The 17135-nt window shown below is 43.0% G+C and overlaps 1 protein-coding gene across 1 annotated transcript in view; it reads right to left on the bottom strand.

The window, feature by feature from the left end:
* Positions 1–17135, bottom strand: part of obscna (obscurin, cytoskeletal calmodulin and titin-interacting RhoGEF a) — a gene marked incomplete at its 3' end in the record, with an annotated part of 83102 nt that overhangs the window by 39167 nt on the left and 26800 nt on the right. Inside the window, exons 26-38 of the mRNA XM_034149711.1 lie at positions 13525–13791; positions 9633–9899; positions 8069–8335; positions 6491–6757; positions 5958–6224; positions 5545–5811; positions 5033–5299; positions 4640–4906; positions 4153–4419; positions 3739–4005; positions 3248–3514; positions 2761–3027; positions 58–2427 (exon numbers count right to left, since the gene is read on the bottom strand). Of these exons, the coding sequence (XP_034005602.1) occupies positions 58–2427; positions 2761–3027; positions 3248–3514; positions 3739–4005; positions 4153–4419; positions 4640–4906; positions 5033–5299; positions 5545–5811; positions 5958–6224; positions 6491–6757; positions 8069–8335; positions 9633–9899; positions 13525–13791 (5574 nt within the window). The remainder of the gene's footprint in view (positions 1–57; positions 2428–2760; positions 3028–3247; positions 3515–3738; positions 4006–4152; positions 4420–4639; positions 4907–5032; positions 5300–5544; positions 5812–5957; positions 6225–6490; positions 6758–8068; positions 8336–9632; positions 9900–13524; positions 13792–17135) is intronic.

The raw sequence follows: 17135 nt of genomic DNA, 5'->3' as shown, positions 1-17135 counted from the left end.
TCCAAACATATGGCTTAATAGTTCCTCATTTGTTGTGATTACAGACGTGTTACTCACTGGAGCTGGCAGCAATAAGCGAGGATCCTCTCCTCTCCTGTAGTCTCCTCTGAGAGTCCTGCTCCGTCAGATTATAGGACTCCCACAGAGAGACATTCTCATTTTCTACATAGTTTTCAGCATCTATACCTGATGACGGTACCTCGGTTTGAGTCTGAGGAAGATCCTGAGTCTGAGTATGAGGAAGAACCTGAGTCTGAGTCTGAGGAAGATCCTGAGTCTGAGTCTGAGGAAGATCCTGAGTCTGAGGAAGATCCTGAGTCTGAGGAAGATCCTGAGTCTGAGTCTGAGGAAGAACCTGAGTCTGAGTCTGAGGAAGATCCTGAGTCTGTGTTTCTGCCTCAGGCTTCGGCAGTGCGACTTGCAGAGGAGTTATGGCGGCAAGCGGAGGGTGAACAAGTTTCTGGTTCATCGGAGCAGGTTTCTGAGGCGGCACTACTGTTAGGTTTCCATTGTATGAGGTCATACCAAACTTATTCACCACCTCGCATGTGTAGATCCCACTGTCAATCAGAGTCAGGTTCTTGATCACAAGAGTACAAACACCATCCTCTGTGGTCTCAACACGGCATCGCTGATCATTAATTATTTGTTGTCCGTTTCTCAGCCAGCGCGCCATGCTTGTTTTTCCTTCGGCAACGCACACCAGCGTGACTGTATCATGAAGATCTGCACTCTGGTTCTTAAACACCTCTTTGAAGACGGGTCGCATGTCTCTGCGGGTTTTGAAGCCCTTAAAGGCTGCCTGGATCTTGACGGCAGCCTCTTGCATTTGGGGTTCATCCTCAACACTGATGTCCATTTCTTGGGAATCTTCATTTGGTGGCTGTTCTTTCTGGCGTACCGTTATTGGAGGAAGAGTAGCAGGTTGGGTTGACCCATCAACAAAAGAGATTTGTTGATGGGTCACACAAATGCTGTGGTTCGATGGTATCTCGGTCAAAGCCTCCGAGAACGTTTCATCTTCAGATATGTAGAGGAGAGGAATTCCTTCTGAAACGTTTGTCGTTTGTTGATCCTCTTGCCTTCTTATCGGCTCGACTGCCATTTTAATTTCCTGGTCCAGTTCGGGTTCCTTTCTCATTGGTTTTACTGGTTGTTTAATCGGTTGCTTGGCGTTTGCATCCTTCTCCGCATCCTTCACCGGTTGCTTAAGCTTCTCAACAATCTCAGTGTCTGTAGCTGAAGATAGTTTCCTCCCCAATCTTGGTTTCTCTTCAACCTCTTTTTTCCAAGACTGTTTCATTGGCCGATCATCATCTGTTGTTTTCACCACAACTCTTGGCATCGTACGCTCGTCTTGATCCGTCTCCGTGTCCCTTGATGATTGCTTTTCCATTCCCCCCTTTGATTTGCTTTTAATCCTTGCGGGTGGTTTTGGAGGGGCTTCTTTTTCTAAAGTCTTTACTGGTTGTGCTAATGATTGTTTCTCCAGCTGATCTACAGAAGGCACTAGTTTAAGTGCATTTCTCTCTTGCTCTGCCTCTGTGGACACTTGTTTCAAATCTCTTTGTTTTTGGTCGTCCTCAGAGTCATTTACAGTAGGTTTAACTGATTGGACAATGCTCTCCTTTGTATCATATCCAAGTGGTTCCTTTCCTACTGGTACCTTCGCTTTAGATCTAACTGGTGGTTTGAACTGTTCACCTTCTTCTACTTTGATCTTCTGTCCTGTAGACTTCTCTTCTAGCACGTTAAGTGTTTCATCCCCAATAGACTTCTCCATAGGTTTCACAGGCTGTTTTTGATCCTCAATGTTCTTCCACAGGACTTTTTCTGGATGGCTTACCTTCCTCTCAACTTCACTTGTTTTCTCCAAAGGCTTTCCTGCTTGTTTTAAGCTCTGTTCAACTTCATTTTCCTTTTCCTTTTGGTCAAATACAGTGTCTCCTAGAACCGTGTCTGACTGAGTCACATTGTGTTCAACCTTAACTAATTTCTCTGAACTCGTTCCTGGTTGTCTCTTCTCCACGAATACACTCTTCTCCGTCTCCAAAGGCATTGCTGGTTCTTCCGCCTCCCTGTCAACCCCACCATCCTTCTCCGGTTGTCTCATTGCCTCGTTGACCTTCTTGTACACTTCATTGTCTTTCTCAAGTTGTGTTACATTCTGTGTTGCACCAACAACTTTTTCCAATAATCTCGCAGGTTGGACGCCCTGTTTAATGTCAAACATTGGCTCCACATCTTTGTCTAAACTTGTGATAGATGCTTTCCTAGCAGCTCTCTTTTTGGGCTCTGGAGGAACAGGTTTGGCTTCTGGGAGTCCAGGCTTCTGGTTGTCTGGAGGAGAAGTTGGTTTGGCAACAGTGCCCTTAGCCCGGGGAAGGACAGTGGGAGGCTCTACTTTTGATGGAGTTGGTTCTGGAGCTAGACAAGAGATTGCAAAACATAATTGGTTGGCAACTTGTTAGTATGTGGCGGTGGTTTGAGAGAGAAATAAAGGGTGTAAAGGTGTATACGGTATGGACTGAAGCGCAACAAGCGTTCTTTGTAAAACTGAATACAGACATTGTTCATAACATTGTTCACAACATTTAGAAGACAACCCCAATATTTTTTTCTTAAAGACAATATGCCAGTATCTGAATGCCTTAACTTACGAAATAACCGTAACCCCCAAAACTGAGGTACATAAACACAGAACCATTCTTTTTTTTTTGTAGTTGCACCCTTACTAATTAAGTATTAAGACGCACTCACCTTTCACTGTCACAGACGCAGTGGTTTCTGCACTTCCTGCTTGACATGAGTAGCTGCCGCTGTCTTCAGGTTTGAGATCCTGGATGTGCAGCTGCAGGAGGCAGCCATCTTGTTTAATCTGGTACTTCCTGTTAGCTCTTAATGGCAGCCTGTTCTTCTTCCATTGCACTAACACTCCAGGTTTAGACAGCTCACAACACAGAGAGGCTGATCCTCCCTCCTCAACCTCTGTGCTTTGCAATTCTTCTTGGAAGAATGGTGGGAGTTCTGGAAAAATAGGTAAGGATTGGAAAAAACTTTAATATAATTGAAAACTGCTCAAAGGAAAGGGGACCAAGTTTTCTTTGTACATACTGTACAATGGATGGATGCGACTGTAACACTAGCAGCTCACCAGAAAGTCTAGATTCTTAAAAAGTACTTTTAGTTTTGGTATTTTATTGAATGCATGCATGATACAGAATGTCTTATTGCCAATTGTACAAACCTGTCACTGTCACAGTAGCAGAGGTCTCTGCACTTCCTGCTTCACATGAGTAGCTGCCGCTGTCTTCAGGTTTCAGATCCTTGATGTGCAGCTGCAGGAGGCAGCCATCTTGTTTCATCTCGTACTTCCTGTTAGCTCTCAGTGGCAGCCTGTTCTTCTTCCATTGCACTGACACTCCAGGTTTAGACAGCTCACAACACAGAGAGGCTGATCCTCCCTCCTCAGCCTCTGTGCTTTGCAACTCTTCTTGGAAGAATGGTGGGAGTTCTGGAAGAATAGGTAAGGATTGGAAACACTTTAGTGTAATGGGAAAATGCTCAAATGAAAGGGGAGCAAGTTTTCTTTGTACATACAGTAGAATGGATGGTTGCGACTTTAACACAAGCAGCTCACTTGAAAGTCTACTGTAGATGCTACAAAAGTACTTCTAGTTTTGGTATTTTATTGAATGCATGCATGATACAGAATGTATGTTTGCCAATTGCACACACCTTTCACTGTCACTGTTGCTGTGGTCTCTGAACTTCCTGTTTGACACGAGTAGCTGCCGCTGTCTTCAGGTTTGACATCCTTGATGTTCAGCTGAAGGAGGCAGCCATCTTGTTTCATCTCATACTTCCTGTTAGCTCTCAGTGGCAGCCTGTTCTTCTTCCATTGGACTGACACTCCAAGTTTGGAAAGCTCACAACAAAGTATAGCTGTACCTTCCTCCTCAGCTTCAACACTTTCTAAGTCTTTCTCAAAGAATGGTGGGAGATCTGGGAAAATCCGCCAGAAAAAACAGAATGGTAAATGTGATTGGAACCAGGTAATCTAAAGAAGTACAGGAAAACTTTATGCATAAAATGCATGAAGTTTAAAGCTAAAATGTTCTAATAAAGTATGAATTATCCAAATGCACACACCTGTCACTGTCACAGTTGCAGTGGTCTCTGCACTTCCTGCTTCACATGAGTAGCTGCCGCTGTCTTCAGGTTTGAGATCCTGGATGTGCAGCTGCAGGAGGCAGCCATCTTGTTTCATCTGGTACTTCCTGTTAGCTCTCAGTGGCAGCCTGTTCTTCTTCCATTGCACTGACACTCCAGGTTTAGACAGCTCACAACAGAGAGAGGCTGATCCTCCCTCCTCAGCCTCTGTGCTTTGCAATTCTTCTTGGAAAAATGGTGGAAGCTCTGGAAAAACAGGTAAAGATTAGAAAAAAAGTTAGTGTAATGGGAAAATGCTAAAATGAAAGGGGACCAAGTTGTCTTTGTACATACAATACAATGGATGGTTGTGATTGTAACACTAGCAGCTCACCAGAAACTCTAGAGGCTTAAAAAGTACTTTTAGTTTTGGTATTTTATTGAATGCATGCATGATACAGAATGTCTTATTGCCAATTGTACAAACCTTTCACTGTCACAGTAGCAGTGGTCTCTGCACTTCCTGTTTGACATGAGTAGCTGCCGCTGTCTTCAGGTTTGAGATCCTTGATGTTCAGATGGAGGAGGCAGCCATCTTGTTTCATCTCGTACTTCCTGTTAGCTCTCAGTGGCAGCCTGTTCTTCTTCCATTGCACTGACACTCCAGGTTTAGACAGCTCACAACACAGAGAGGCTGATCCTCCCTCCTCAACCTCTGCACTTTCTAAGTCTTTCTCAAAGAATGGAGGGAGCTCTGGGAATATAGGCAAGAAAAAACTGAATGGTAAATGTGATTGGAACCAGGTAAACGCATTTAAATGCATAAAGTTTAAGTCTAAAATATTCTTTAAAAAAGTAAGAATTGTCAAGATGTACAAACCTTTCACTGTCACAGTTGCAGAGGTATCTGCACTTCCTGCTTCACATGAGTAGCTACCACTGTCTTCAGGTTTGAGATCCTTGATGTTCAGCTGCAGGAGGCAGCCATCTTGTTTCATCTCGTACTTCCTGTTAGCTCTCAGTGGCAGCCTGTTCTTCTTCCATTGCACTGCCACTCCAGGTTTAGACAGCTCACAACAGAGAGAGGCTGATCCTCCCTCCTCAACCTCCACACTTTGCAATTCTTCTTGGAAAAATGGTGGAAGCTCTGGAAAAAAGGGTTTGAAACGTTAGTTTAATGGGAACGTGAATGAAAACAAAATGTAAAGGGACCAAGTTGTCTTCGATCATACATACAGTATCAAAAGCTGTCTGAATACTTTAAATGTAGATGGATGGGACTGTTATGCCAGCAGCTCACCGGAAAGTTTAGACAATAATGAATACTTTAAGTTTTGGTATTTTATTGAATGCATGCATGACACAGAATTTCTTATTGCCAAATGCACAAACCTTTCACTGTCACAGTAGCAGAGGTCTCTGCACTTCCTGCTTCACACGAGTAGCTGCCGCTGTCTTCAGGTTTGACATCCTTGATGTTCAGCTGCAGGAGGCAGCCATCTTGTTTCATCTCGTACTTCCTGTTAGCTCTCAGTGGCAGCCTGTTCTTCTTCCATTGCACTGCCACTCCAGGTTTAGACAGCTCACAACAGAGAGAGGCTGATCCGCCCTCCTCAGCTTCAACACTTTCTAAGTCTTTCTCAAATAATGGAGGGAGCTCTGGGAAATCAGCAAGAAAAAACAGAATGGTAAATGTGATTGGAACCAGGTAATCTAAAGAAGTACAGGAAACCTTTACGCATAAAATGCATGAAGTTTAAAACTAAAATGTTCTAATAAAGTATGAATCATCCAAATGCACAAACCTTTCACTGTCACAGTAGCAGAGGTCTCTGCACTTCCTGCTTCACATGAGTAGCTGCCGCTGTCTTCAGGTTTGAGATCCTTGATGTGCAGCTGCAGGAGGCAGCCATCTTGTTTCATCTCGTACTTCCTGTTAGCTCTCAGTGGCAGCCTGTTCTTCTTCCATTGCACTGACACTCCAGGTTTAGACAGCTCACAACACAGTATAGCTGTACCTTCCTCCTCAACCTCCACACTTTCTAAGTCTTCCTTGAAGAATGGTAAAATCTCTGCAAAAACATTTGTATGGATTTGAAAAAAAAGCCTCAAGTGGAATACAAAAAATGCTTGAGAACTAACAAACATAAAACTTTACTCTGGTAATGAATATATTTTCAAAGCTTCCAACCAACTTTTAATGTAGATGGTGGAATTGCAATAATGGCAATATAACACATTCCTGAAACTTCAGACAATATTGAGAAAGTACCCCTTGTTCTGTTGTGCGGTTGCATGCATGCAGAGCAAACAATGGCAAACTGTAAACTGAATTCACCTTTCACTGTCACTGTTGCAGTGGTCTCTGCATTTTCTACTTGACACAAGTAGCTGCCGCTGTCTTCAGGTTTCAGATCCTTGATGTGCAGCTGGAGGAGGCAGCCATCTTGTTTCATCTCGTACTTCCTGTTAGCTCTCAGTGGCAGCCTGTTCTTCTTCCATTGCACTGACACTCCAGGTTTAGACAGCTCACAACACAGAGAGGCTGATCCTCCCTCCTCAACCTCCAAACTTTTTAAGTCTTCCTTAAAGAATGGAGGGAGATCTGGTATATCGGCAAGAAAAAACAGAAAGGTACAGTGATGTGAACCGGATTGATATGAGAGGTACGTTACTTAGTAAAATGCATGCAGTTTTAAGACAAAAATGCGCTAATAAAGTCAGAATTATCCAAATGCACACACCTTTTACTCTCACTGTCGCAGATGTCTCTGCACTTCCAGCTTGACATGAGTAGCTGCCACTGTCCTCAGGTGAAAGCTCTTTAATAAGGAGCTGAAGAAGGCAGCCATCTTGTTTTATTTCGTACTTTGTGCCGGCTCTCAGTGGCAGCCTGTTCTTCTTCCATTGCACTGACACTCCAGGTTTAGACAGCTCACAACACAGAGAGGCTGATCCTCCCTCCTCTGCTTTTATATTCTGTAAATCTTCTTTGAAAAATACTGGAACCTCTGTGAAAAATAGAAGAACATTTAGGGAGTAGCACAGTGGGATGTCTCACCAGGACAGAAATGACATTTAAGACATTATCAACTTAAAGGTGGGGTAGGTAAGTTTGAGAAACCGGCTCGAGATACACTTTTTGTTATATTCCATGGAATGCTCTTAACATCCCGATAGCAATGAATATCTTAAGTGCTTTGACAACAAATCCATAAAAAAATGTCTTCTGTGGAAGCCGTAGTACTGTAAAAAGCACGACCAATCATTTGAGCCGGCCCGGCTAAAATAACTGGATGGCCTACCTGCCTGTCAGCCTTCCATCTGTGCACAAACTTATCTCGTGCCCTCATTGGTCATGTGCCCGTTCGTGTGTGTTGGAGGAGGGGCTCTGTAAGGAAGTGGCAGATTTTCTCCGGTTGTGTATTTTCAAATTCTAGCGATCTCGAGCTGGTTTCTCAAACTTACCTACCCCACCTTTAAGAGCTTGATGATACATTAAAAAACTTTAAAATGTCCCAATGCACACACCTTTCACTGTCACAGTTGCAGTGGTCTCCGCACTTCCTGTTTGACATGAGTAGCTGCCACTGTCTTCAGTCGAAAGCTCTGTAATAAGGAGCTGAAGAAGGCAGCCATCTTGTTTTATTTCATACTTTGTGCCGGCTCTCAGTGGCAGCCTGTTCTTCTTCCATTGCACTGACACTCCAGGTTTAGACAGCTCACAACTCAGAGAGGCTGATCCTCCCTCCTCAGCTTTTATATTCTGAAGTTCTTCTTGGAAAAATGGTGGTAGCTCTGGGAAAGATATGAACAGACTAATGAAGTGAAATTGTACTTATTGTAATAAAATACAATTTGTGAGAATGCGTTTGCTCCATATTATAATGAATCATATATTTCCAAACATCCCCACCTTTCACTGTCACAGTTGCAGAGGTCTCTGCACTTCCTGCCTGACACGAGTAGCTGCCGCTGTCTTCAGGTTTGAGATCCTTGATGTTCAGCTGCAGGAGGCAGCCATCTTGTTTCATCTCGTACTTCCTGTTAGCTCTCAGTGGCAGCCTGTTCTTCTTCCATTGCACTGACACTCCAGGTTTAGACAGCTCACAACACAGAGAGGCTGATCCGCCCTCATCAGCTTCTGCACGCTTTAATTCTTTCTTGAAGAATGGAGGCAGCTCTAGAGAACAAAATTAAACAACAAGCATTTAAGTTTAACATCGTATCCATTGGGAAGTCATTTGGGAAAGTGGAAGGGTCTGTGTTCTGGCCTCACATGCCTTAGTACTAGGGCTGTGCGATTATGGCAAAAATCATAATCACGATTATTTTGGTCAATAATTGATATCACGATTATTAAATACGATTATTCATGACTTTGAAAACATCCATTTATTGAACTTTTAAATACAAATAATAATTTGAACAGTATCTTTTTAACTGTTGATTTCCCTGAGCGTATAATTCAACTGAAAAACCAATACAAAATAAATAAAATAAATGATACATTTATATCTACATTTAAATAAATAATATCAAAATAATAAATACCAATAAACAAGATCAACAAATATTTTGGAGCGCACTTCAACAAGCTACTAAACATATATAAATATGATAAATACAAATACATTTGATCACAACCTAGCAAAGCAAAATAATCGTTTTTTTCGATTATGTTGTTTTCGTAATTGTGGCAGGCCAAAATCGTAATTGCGATTAAAATACAATTAATTGCACAGCCCTACTTAGTACAAAAAATAAATGTGCACAAGACATCAGACCTTATGAGTTTACGTTTAACAAGTCTCAAATTATCCCTTTTAAAGTTAGAAATAAAATAAATAACAATGCAAGATAATAGTGCTGTGTCGTCCAAATCAAGTGTGTTCATTTATTTTGTCATGCACTGGCAACAAAAGGCAATCATTTCATTAATTCAGTCTGGGTGATTTCTGTCGGTGACTTCAATCGAATTCCCGAATGTTCACATGACCAGAGGAAGTATCATTACTCTCTACTGACTGAGATTCTGATAAAGTGACATAGATAGAAATAGAATTAGGAGGGATGAAACCCTCTAATGGTCACACATGCAGAGCACACAGCACACACAGTGACATGTGTTCTCTGCTTTTAACCCATCCTAGTACCAGGAGTCCAGTACTAGGAGAAGTGGGCAGCTATTGTACAGCGCCTGGGGAGCAATGGGAGTGAGGGGGGAAGGGGGGTGTCCGGTGCCTTGCTCAAGGGCACCACGGCAGGGCAGGAGGTGAACTGGGACCTCTCCAAGTAGCAGTCCACACTCCACATTTTAGGTCTGGTCGGGGACTTGAACCGGCGACCCTACAGCTCCCAGTCCAAGCCCTTACTGACTGAGCCACTGCCGGACTTGCCGCATTTGCAGTAATTATGTTGTGTGTTTAATTGTAAACATAGCGAACACAGAGGAATAAATAATTTCCAAATGCACTCACCTTTCACTGTCACAGTCACAGTGGTTTCTGCACTCCCTGCTTGACATGTGTAGCTGCCGCTGTCTTCAGGTTTGAGATCCTTGATGTGCAGCTGAAGGAGGCAGCCATCTTGCCTGATATCATACTTCCTGCTGCCTCTCAGTGGCAGCCTGTTCTTCATCCATTGAATCGGGACTCCAAGTTTGGACAGCTCACAGTACAGAGAGGCTGATCCTCCCTCCTCAGCCTCCACACTCTGTAATTCCTCTTGGAAGAAAGGAGGAAGCTCTGGAAAACAGTGGAGAAAGACACATTTGGTGTAATTTCAAAGTGTTGAGGCATTCAAGCAAATATGTTTTTTAATTTTTTACCATCTAAATGCAACATTTCTTGCATTTTCTACCTGTTACAGTGAGTTTGGCGCTGCTCTGGTCATCTCCTGTATCACAGCAGTAAGTGCCGGTATCCAGAGGATCCACATCACGGATTATCAGCAGGTTGATTTTTCCCTCCTTACGGATCTCGTATTTTTCTCCGTCTCTGAGCGGGATGTGGTTGCGCGTCCAGGTGAGCGGGGAGGTGAAATCAGAGATCATGCAGGACAGAGTGGCCGTCTCTCCTTCCATGATCACAACGTCTTTAGGCTTCTCCTCGAACAAAACTGAAATGAAAATGCCACTTTAGAAATTCTGGTTCGCAGGAAATTATTTTAGCTGAAATGACATCCTCCAGTGGTGGAATATAATAAAGGGAATTTATTCAGGTAAAGTAGAAGTAACATTAAAATATTCTTCAGTACAGTACTTCATTTATGCTACTACTATTACTACTTTATCTTTACTCCACTAGACTACACTTTGGAAGCTTATATTATACTAATCACTACAATCCTCTGAAAATGTAGTTACGTGTGTCACTCCAATTTTATGCAGGATTCTAATACTACACTGACTCAAGGACTCATGTATTTACTAATCAAAATAACTGGGTACTTCTTCCACCACGGGTAGACCACCAAAACAATATTGTGCAATTATCAGTTCTTATGTGCAATATATACTATTTTACCATTTCTATTACTGGCTGTTTACTTTTTTTGCACTACTTAAGACTGTAACAACACTGTTGTAAAATAAAATTGGGAAATATATTGTGCAATATATACTCTTTACTATTTAATAATGTGGCTGCTACTTACTTTAAAATGTTTCATTTACTTTTACAACTCTGCTACTTACTTTGTTATACCTCAGATGTGTACCTATGTGATTTATTTAAATTTTATAATGTGCTGGTCTCTTTAAATAATAGTCTACTATTTCATCTTTTGCTGTTCCAATATATATTTCTCCACTGCCCGAATCAATGATTTCTGTTCTTCTTTTTCCCTAAATGACCCCTCCATCTTCTCTCTTCACTTACCTGTTGCTTTGGGAACCACCAGCAGTCGTGCGGAGGTCTTCTCCTCCCCGATCACGAACGCCACAATGCCGGTCTCCTCGGGCGTAGTCATGGTGAGCACCAGGCGCTGCTGCCGGCCTCGAACCGTCATCTGGTTCATCTCGTTCCTCTGCAGGGGGCTTTGGCCCAGCCACCACACCCCCTCGCTCACATCGGCGTGGGTCAGCTCGCACTCGAATACGGCGTCCTCACCCGCCGTCACCGTGATGCCCTGCAGCTCCGAGACCACCCGCACGCGCTCTGAGGAGGAAGAGGGAGCTATATACAGCTGCACTTTAGAGGTGGAATGGGAAATGTTTACAACAATTAAGATGAGAAGGCCTTGTAGGTTAAATGAGTTAGTATAAAATATATATATGGGTATTAAGTGATTAGGTTAAAGAACCAGAACCAGCATTGCACATGAGTTAAAAGTAATTATTAATTAATACTAAGTGTTCAATATGTATGTTGCAGCTGGAGGAACTTGAATATAATCAAGGGATTAATAAAGTTTTCTTACATTATACACAATCAATTATTTGTTGATTATATTTGGTTTTATTAATGTTAATTTAAATATTCAATCAATCAATTAATCAATCTTTCCCAATATCACAAATGACACATTTGTCATCACTGGGCTTTACAGTCTGTTCAGAATACAGAAACCTTCTGTCCTTACACACAAACAAAAAAAATTATAATAAAAGTTATAAAATAAATGTAGTGGATTATAAAGAACGATATTTGCTACACTCTATTTTACATGTATTTAGTTAAATGTCTGCATTTTATTTGCACCATTGTGTCACTTGCACCTTTCTCTTGCAGTATTTTATTTGTTATCTCGTCTTGCACTATTGTTATTTCTTTTTATATCTTAAGTACATACATTTTACACTCTGGGACGTCAGAGTTTATTGTTTTTATTGCCAAACACTTTTGCGCAAATGACAGTAAAAGCCTTTGAATTTGTAGAGGAGTAAAAAGTACAATATTTGCATTGAAAACATTGTGTAGTCAAAGTACACAGTATTTAGTTCCTGAAATTGTACTTGAGTAAATGAACTGTCCAACTCTGAAAAGGATTCTCCACCTACCCCTGACGATGATCTTGGCGGAGGTCTTCTTTCCTCTGGAGATGCAGCAGTATTCTCCTGCGTCCTCCAGCAGCAGCTTCTTGATCTCCAGAGTGTGTGTGGGGCCGTTCTTCTTCACGATGTACCGCCCTTCTTCCTCCAGAACAACGTTATCTTTCTTCCAGGTGACGGGGACGTTGGCGCTGGAGACCTGGCAGGACAGCAGCACAGGTTTCCCCTCCATCACCGCCTGGCTCTCCAGCTCCTTCTCGAAGAAAACGGACGCTGCCGCTGGAGACGGGAGGAAAGTAGACGGGATGTAAGGGAAGTGAAATTGACATCTAAAATAAGAAAATTCTGATGTGATTATCATAGATGTTGTTCTCCTACCATGGAAGGGGCCCTACTATGCTCATGTTCAGGTTCATATTTGTATTTAGTGTCAACTGTTGGACATGTTTCCATGTTTTAATTTTCTTTCGCATTGAGCTAATGCAGTCACATTATGCCTGTTACAGCACTTAAAGGGGCCCTATTCTGCTCATTTTCAGGTTCATATTAGTATTTACTGTAGTGCCTCTACTGGGACATGTCTCCATGCTTTAATGTTCAAAAAGCTCTTTATTGTTCTCATACTGCCTGTGCTGCAGCACCTCTTTTTACCCTCTGTCTGAAACCAGAGCCCAGTCTGCTCTGATTGGTTAGCTGGCCACCTCTGTTGTGACAACCCAGTCTCACGGGATTTCGTGTTATAGTCACGAAATGTAATCTATTGATTCGTGTTCACCAACACGATTTCCCCCTTTTTGTCGTGTCACACAGAACGATTTTAAAAGCAATGTATTTCTATTGGTAGTATGTTTCGTGCCTGCACCACGTCTTTTTGTTCGGTCGGGTCTTGGAAGACCGGAAGCTGTGTGGTTCATAAAAACATTTTCTTACTCAATATCAAGCCACGATTATTGTTTTTATTTTAAATTGTATAATGTCTGACTTTTTTGCCACATGACCAGGTTAAAAGCACACGGCAAAACACCAGTGGGATTTTGGTGGGAGTATGACTATCCTGGACAAAGTTACAGGGGGGTTGCCAAATCCGGCAGCACCAACACCTGTTCTGCCAGATTTGGAAGCCCCTCTTTAGTGTTTCACCTGATGAGCTCAGAGTAAAATGCTTTTGTGTGCACGAATTAAAGGGGAACAGCAAACACCAGTGTGATTTTGGTGAGAGTATGACTATCTCACCAATAGTCAAGAACCCTGTTCTTTCAACTACTCGCTTCAACGGATTGCTAAAACAAAAGTTACATCATAATGCAAATTGACCATAAAACCATCCGATGCAGCTGAAGATAAGGTAAGTGTTAAGTGTAATAATTATATTGCAGTACCTCTGACGCTGACCTCGGCCGTGGTCTTCTGCTCCCCGAACACGCAGCTGTACTCCCCCACGTCCTCCGGCTGGACGTTTCTGATGTGCATCTCTGCGGTTTTCCCCCTCAGGGTCATCTGGTACCTGCCCCCCTGCTGGAGCTGATCCTCCGCCTTCCACCACTGCACCGGGACCCCCTCCCGCGACAGCTCGCAGCGCAGGGACACGTTTCCTCCCTCAGGGGCCTCCTGGTTCTTCAGACCCGTCTTAAAGGAGAGCGGGATAGCTGCGGGAGAACATCAGGTTTTATTGTAGTCTAACATAAGAGTCAAAACCCTGTTGAGGGCAGATTAAACAGCCATGTTTCTAAACCTGTTAAGCCCTGAGCCTGTTTTTCAAGTCTCAGGCTCGAAAATGACATGCCCAGAACAAATGACTATATCTTCACTTCTAAAAGGGGTAAATTAATAATCTTGTTTCTCAAAGCAATGATACACCTGTGAGTTGGATGTAGAAAAGTCAGATTGAACATTGTAAACAAATGTAAATTATAGTTTCCGTTCTAGAATCGAGAGGGAGTTCCTAAATCCATCTAAACATTACCATTGTGTGAATGAGAGTGGTGCGCAGCCAGCATGCCCAAAACCGGAAGCTGGGTTACAGCTCTCATACACTCTATATGAAAACTCCGTTTATTGACATAAATATGATGATGGATTATCAGTAATCATTTCAAAGTGACACAGAAACATTGGGCTAACCTTCAGCAGCGTTTATATGCGTTGTAATGCCCTTAAAAACAACTTTTGATCAGAAAACAGCAAAGGTCAGACGTATTTGCCGTTTTGGCTCCGTAAAGTGAAGCTGTGTGTTGTCTTTGCTGGCTTTCGCTGGTCGCACAGTGATGATACTTATACCATTGGCATCTGTAGAATCTCAGCTTTCATATGATGCTTGAGCACTCTTTTGCTTAGTGCTAATTCAGAGGCTTGGCGTTAGACTTGTGTTTTGTTTCGGTCAAATTGGTTCATATCGTCAGTTAGCTGAGTTAAGTGGTTATCACACATTCATAGTTTGTTAAATGTTAAGAAGCCCTCAGACGCTGTTTCTTGCAAGATGTTGCTTAACAGGTTAAGTGTCTCTTGAATTAAAGGTCTCCTATCATACTATTTTTAGGCATATATTATAGGTCTCATATATATTAAAAACATGTCTATGAAGTGTTTTGCTCAAAATACCAAACAGATTACCCATTCTAGCCATGCTAGCCCAACCCAGTCTCACGGCATTTCGTGTAATATTCACAAAATAAATGTAATCTATTGATTCGTGTTCACCAACACGATTTTTTTCGTGTCACACAGAACGATTTTAAAAGCAATGTATTTCTATTGGTAGTATGTTTCGTGCCTGCAGTGGCGACTGGTCATTAGGGGCAGGTGGGGCACAGCCCCACCTAGTGTCAGCAGAAAGTATTACACATAATGAAAACAAAAAATGCAAAAAGATGCAAAAAAAGAAATAAAAAAATATATAAAATATATTTTAAGATCATGTTTAATCATCTGATTTGTCTGTACATTGCTGTTTTAGTCTGTGTTCTTCTAATTAGTGTCTACAGTGCCGTTTTGAGCCATGTGGGACAAAACCTGATTCTGCCCCTCCCTCTCACTGTTTAAGTGAACGGTGACTGTAAAAACTACACTGCGCATGCTCAGAGTATTTTTCAATGGAATGTGTGTGGCAAAAAAAAAAGGCCAAAGGGGCACAGAGCTGCCATCCCCACCATACGTCAGCTCACATTATTCAGAACTGATTGGCTGTAAATATGTCACGTGTGCAGTGCTGCGAAACGTCACGTGTAGTGTGAAGAGAAGACGAGAGAGCAGCATATAGCTAACATCACCAGCGATTAAAAATAAGTAAAAAACGGAAAGAAAATGAATGAAGTTGACCATTTACTGGAGCACACATTTGAGACACTTAGTCTCGGAGAGAAACTGGAGGTAAAGCGCCTCGGTGCCCACCATCCACCGGATTTCCAAATGGTCCAGACTGCGGGCAAAGTGAACCGCGGGTTTAATGCTGAGTGGTTTGCTAAAAAGAAATGGCTAACGGCGAGCATCCAGAAGAATTCCCTCTTTTGCTTTCCTTGCCTGCTTTTTGGTGAAGATCAAGGTACTTGGTCGAGGACAGGTTACAAGGACTTAAAGCATCTTTCGGAGAGGACAATGAAGCATGAGAGCAGCAACAGTCACTTGGAAAATGCCGTAAAATTGGGATTACTGGGAAGGGTGAATGTTGCAGCTCAGATTGACAGCGCCTACAGACGCGGCATTGATGATCATAATAGAAAGGTGGAAGAAAACAGGTACGTGTTGGGGTCGGATCATCACCTGTATTAAACTGTGTGGGAAATGTGAGACAGCACTGCGGGGCCACGACGAGTCGGCGGACTCTCTGAATCCAGGGATATTCAGGTCAATTTTCGAGACAATGTGTGAGGGCGATTCCAGGCTTCGACGGCACTACGAAGCTCAGCCCGTTTTCAAAGGGACATCAAGCACCATACAGAATGAACTCTTGGACTGCATGTATGATGTGTACAGGGAGGAAATATCCAAGCAAGTGGACAACACATCATTTGTTGCCGTTCAGGCCGACGAGACAACCGATGTCTCATGTAAATCGCAAATGGTGATTGTGCTGCGATACATTATGCCTGACCTCACAGTTACAGAGCGTTTTTTGGAGTTTGTGGAAGTAAAGGACAAAACTGGTGTAGGTCTCTCTAACAGCATCAAGGCTGTTCTTGAACCCCTGAAGCTGAAAGAAAAGCTAATCGCTCAGACCTATGACGGGGCGGCCGTCATGAGCGGTAACGTGCGCGGGGTACAGACGGTCATGAAGGAGACGTACCCAAACGCTCAGTTTGTTCACTGCTACGCCCACCAACTGAACCTGACCCTGCAGCAACTGTGTTCAGCAAGGATGAGCATCCTGAAGGTGTTTTTTGCAGATCTAACTGCTTTTTCCACTTTTTTCTCCGGTGCTCCAAAACGTGTTGCAGCTCTTGCAGAGGCAACACAGAGACGCATACCACGGCCACCGGCTGTGAGATGGAACTTTAAAAGCAGAACTGTGAACGCGGTTTGGGAGACCCGAGAAGCACTTCTTCAGTGTATGGAGCATATACGCACACAACCAGGATGGGATGCGGTCACCATAAGTGAGGCATACGGCCTGTCAAAGAAACTGCGGGACCGAGCATTTATGCAGCTCCTGGAGTTTTTTTCGTTGCTTATGCCAGAAGTGGATGTTTTATACAACACTCTGCAAAAACGAAGCATCGATGCACCTGGGATCAACAGCGCGCTCTGCCGCTTCAAGGAAAATGTCCAGAAAATGAGGCAGCAAACTGATGCATTGGCCCCCACCACTCATGATGGAACAGACGAGCCAGGCCGACGAGTCAGCAGCACAGCGCCGGTAATGAAGGAGGCATGTGACACAGTCATCTCACAGGTGGAACAGAGGTTCTCACAGAGTGACCATTTGATCGCTGCAAAGCTCGTTGACAGCTCATTCTTCCCACAGCATGTCCTGTCATTTCCTACACCTGAGCTTGAC

The sequence above is a fragment of the Trematomus bernacchii genome, unplaced genomic scaffold, assembly GCF_902827165.1.
Source record: "Trematomus bernacchii unplaced genomic scaffold, fTreBer1.1, whole genome shotgun sequence".
Taxonomy (NCBI): Eukaryota; Metazoa; Chordata; class Actinopteri; order Perciformes; family Nototheniidae; genus Trematomus; species Trematomus bernacchii.
Note: the sequence above shows the minus strand (reverse complement) of the source record. Positions and strands in the feature narration are given on the sequence as shown.